Source organism: Cariama cristata, unplaced genomic scaffold, assembly GCF_000690535.1.
Source record: "Cariama cristata isolate BGI_N322 unplaced genomic scaffold, ASM69053v1 scaffold35202, whole genome shotgun sequence".
NCBI lineage: Eukaryota > Metazoa > Chordata > Aves > Cariamiformes > Cariamidae > Cariama > Cariama cristata.
Genome location: NW_009603859.1, coordinates 1,965 through 5,086, shown reverse-complemented (window position 1 = coordinate 5,086; position 3,122 = coordinate 1,965). Strand labels below are relative to the sequence as shown.

Here is a 3,122-nt window from a genome sequence, read left to right as displayed (position 1 = left end):
CTAACAGCTGCCCTTCTCTGCTGAGGTCCGTGCTGTCTGCTCCCACCCTGGGCACAGGAACCATCCCTGTGCTGAAGCTGGGCTGTGCAACAGGAGGCTTTGTTTGCTCCTGCCTGGCACCTTTAGCGCACTGGCTTTATACTGCTCTCCCTCCTGCAGCCCCCACCTAACCCTCACCTCCCAGGGCTGTTTTCTCCCAATAACACACACACCCACTGCTTGTTTAGATCAGACTGTTATTTCTCTGTATGCCATTGTTAAATGCTTGTCGGGACAGAACCTTTGTCAGTAGGACGAGGGGAGCTGGGATCCCATCTTGGAACAGTGGGGCTGTGGGATGCTGAGCGTTTCAGGGGAGTGAAGCAGAAAGTGTTAGCAGCAAAGCCTGAAGAGTTAATTTGGGAGCCTACAATACCCCTTTCCTTCTCCTTTGGCTGCCAGGAGAACCTGTGGAGGGAGAGGAGGGGAAAACCATCTCTCCCCTCCTGCAGGACAGCAGTCCAGCGTGGGGTTTACGGAGCGCCAGCAGCTTTCCTTCCTCCAGGCTGGCAGGTCTGTACAAAGGAGGCTGGGAGGAGGGCAAAGCTGGCTGCTAGCTTCTTGCCTCCTGCTCTTTGGGACTGTCCTCCTGCAGGTCCTCCTCATCCGACTGCACCACGGGGGTCTCGGCCCCCTCCTCGCTGGTGTCCAGGCTATTCAGATCCGTGGAGACAGAGGACGTGGAGGAAATGCGTGACTTGCTCTCGGCTGCGTTGGGCACTTGCAGAGTGATTTCCTCTGGGCACTGGCTGGCATCTGCCCCTGGAGGAGAGAGCAGTAAGAGAAGGAAAAAGGCTTCTGGAGGTTTTTTTGATCCCAAGCTTCATGGATAGCCCCTCCAACACACGTGTCTTATTCCTCAGCAGGCTATGCTTTCCTGGCTGCTCCCCATGTGGCTGCCGTGGCTGTTCCCCATCTCACACCCCCAGCTTGGCTCTGGGCAGTGCCGCACATTCCTTCCCCGTTTTTGGCAGTGGAGCCTTTTCCCGTCGCATGTGAAACACGGTGTGGAGCCGTGTTGTGTGAGGCTGTTGGCTGCAGCAGGCAAGGAGACGTTTGGCTTGGCCTCAATGAATCACTATGGTGTGTGCGCATGGGGAGGAAGGTGCTGGCACCCCGGGCTTTCCCTGTGGGACCCAAGCCCAGCTACGTGGGGTCTGACTGGGAGGTGGAGGGGTCCTGCAGCCTTCCCGCTTGGCACAGTGAGCTCTGCAGCACGGTGGGGACCTGGGAAATTGTGACAAGACACTGGCTGCTCCAGAGGAGCTTCAGGACAAGAGAATTTGCCCCACGGACCCTGGAAAGTGCCTGGCCTCTCCTGTCTTCTGCAGTGTAATGTATTTACAGGGGTCTGTACCTCTGGGCTGCAGAGGTGGATACTGACATGGACCAGCCCAGGGTGAGGTCCTTCAACCTCACAGACCCCAGCACCAAGTGTCTGTTTTTGTATGGATGTGTGTGTGGAGATCTGCACGCAGGGTGGCCAGGGCTGAGGAACAAGGCAGTGTGGGCAATGGGGGCAGGAAGGGCTCCTAGCCTGGTCCACAAAAGGCTCAGGACTGCACGTACCTGGCAGGGACCCAGCAACGCTGCTCTCCTCTGTCCCACAGCCCAGAAACACGTCCACGGTGTCCTGGTCTGACAGGTCCATCATGTCCATCTGCTCCAGGATGTCCACGTTCACCTCCATGGAGGAAATGCTGCCTAAGGGGGCTGCAGAGCCAGAGGCCAGTGAAAAGGTGAGTGCTAGTGCCAGGCAAAGGGCACAGTGAGCCCTGTGCAGGCAGGACCCCAAGAAAGGAGGCCAGCCTTGCCATGAGGAACTGAATTCTACTTGCTGGTAAGAGGCACCCAGGAAGTTCATGTTTCCTTAAAACATCCCTCTGGAAGCCCCTGCTGTCTCACTGCAGTCCTTGTCCCTGCCCCAAACTGCTGTCTGGAGGAGCCTGTCTGAAGCCAGTGACTACGCAGGGCACCAGCCTGGGTACCCATGTGCAGTGACTTCAGTTAAGTGGTGTGAGTAACCCACAGCGCACCCACACACAGCGTGTGTGGTCCTGTCTGAGTGCAGGACATGTGTCCCCGGCCGCCTTTTGGCTGGGGATGTCCCACTGATCTCTTAGCACCTGTGTCATTGTTCCCTGAAACACCGCCAGCCCCGTGCTGGTGCCTGCAGCACTTACGTCTCCGATGCTCTATCTGCAGGTGAGACATAGGGAAGAAGAAATCCACATCATGCTGGAAAACCTCCTCAAAGAATCTCTGCCGGTCCCGTAGTTTCAGCTGCTGCTGCTGCATCTGCTCTGCGTCCAGGCTCCGCTGTGCCTGCTCCATGTCGGCTGGGGAGAGAGGTGACGAAGGTCGGGCCAGGCAGGGCTGTCAGAGCCCTTCTGCCTGTCCCAGCTCACACAGGACGGCCGTGCTGGAGGGTAGGTGATTCCCTTCTGTTCTGCTTTACCAGCGCACATTGATTGAGTCACCGTGAATAGGTGTTACACGCTGGCATGGCAGCGTCACCAGCACTTGCTGTGCTGGAGCCTTAGATCTCGCTTCCGAGATGCAGGGCAGCCAGGAGTGGGGAGCTCATATGCTGCGTTCACCACTGCCGAAGCGAATTATCGAGGGGGGAAAGGGTGTTGTTACAAGATCAGCCATGGTTTGCATGTGTTCCAGTTTCAGTTTCCTTGCTACAAAACAGAGGGTTGTCCGTGAATGCTAACAAGCAGGGGAAACTCCCAGGGACAGGAACTGGCGTTAGTGCTCCAGGCTTTCTGGGCTTGAGGGATGCATAAGGAATAAAAGGCATCAGCAACCCTGTCACCCCTGCACACGCACACCCCTGCCGCCACCGTCGCTATAAATACGGCCGCACCCACGCTCGCAGGCTCCCCCGTTCACATCCCCCGCTTGCACAGCCAGCTTGGCTTCTGCCTGCACAAACATTTTCATTCCTGTAATTCCTCTCGCAGTTCAACGCCACTGCCCGTGTCCTCGGCTCACACGGGAGGGAGTGATGGGAGCCCTCGGGCTGTTGCTGAAGGAGCTTGTTGCTGCATCCCTGGGCCTGGTACCTCTCTTTTGGG

The 3,122-nt window shown here is 57.4% G+C and overlaps 1 protein-coding gene across 1 annotated transcript; it reads right to left on the bottom strand.

The window, feature by feature from the left end:
* Positions 1-223: 223 nt before the first annotated feature.
* On the bottom strand, positions 224-2,376 carry DBNDD2 (dysbindin (dystrobrevin binding protein 1) domain containing 2). The gene is made up of 3 exons (XM_009695366.1): positions 2,223-2,376; positions 1,609-1,752; positions 224-801 (listed from the first exon to the last, which is right to left on the bottom strand). The coding sequence occupies exons 1-3, from the start codon at positions 2,371-2,373 to the stop codon at positions 593-595; spliced, it is 504 nt and encodes a 167-aa protein (XP_009693668.1). The 5' UTR covers positions 2,374-2,376; the 3' UTR covers positions 224-592.
* Between the last annotated feature and the right edge of the window lie 746 nt (positions 2,377-3,122).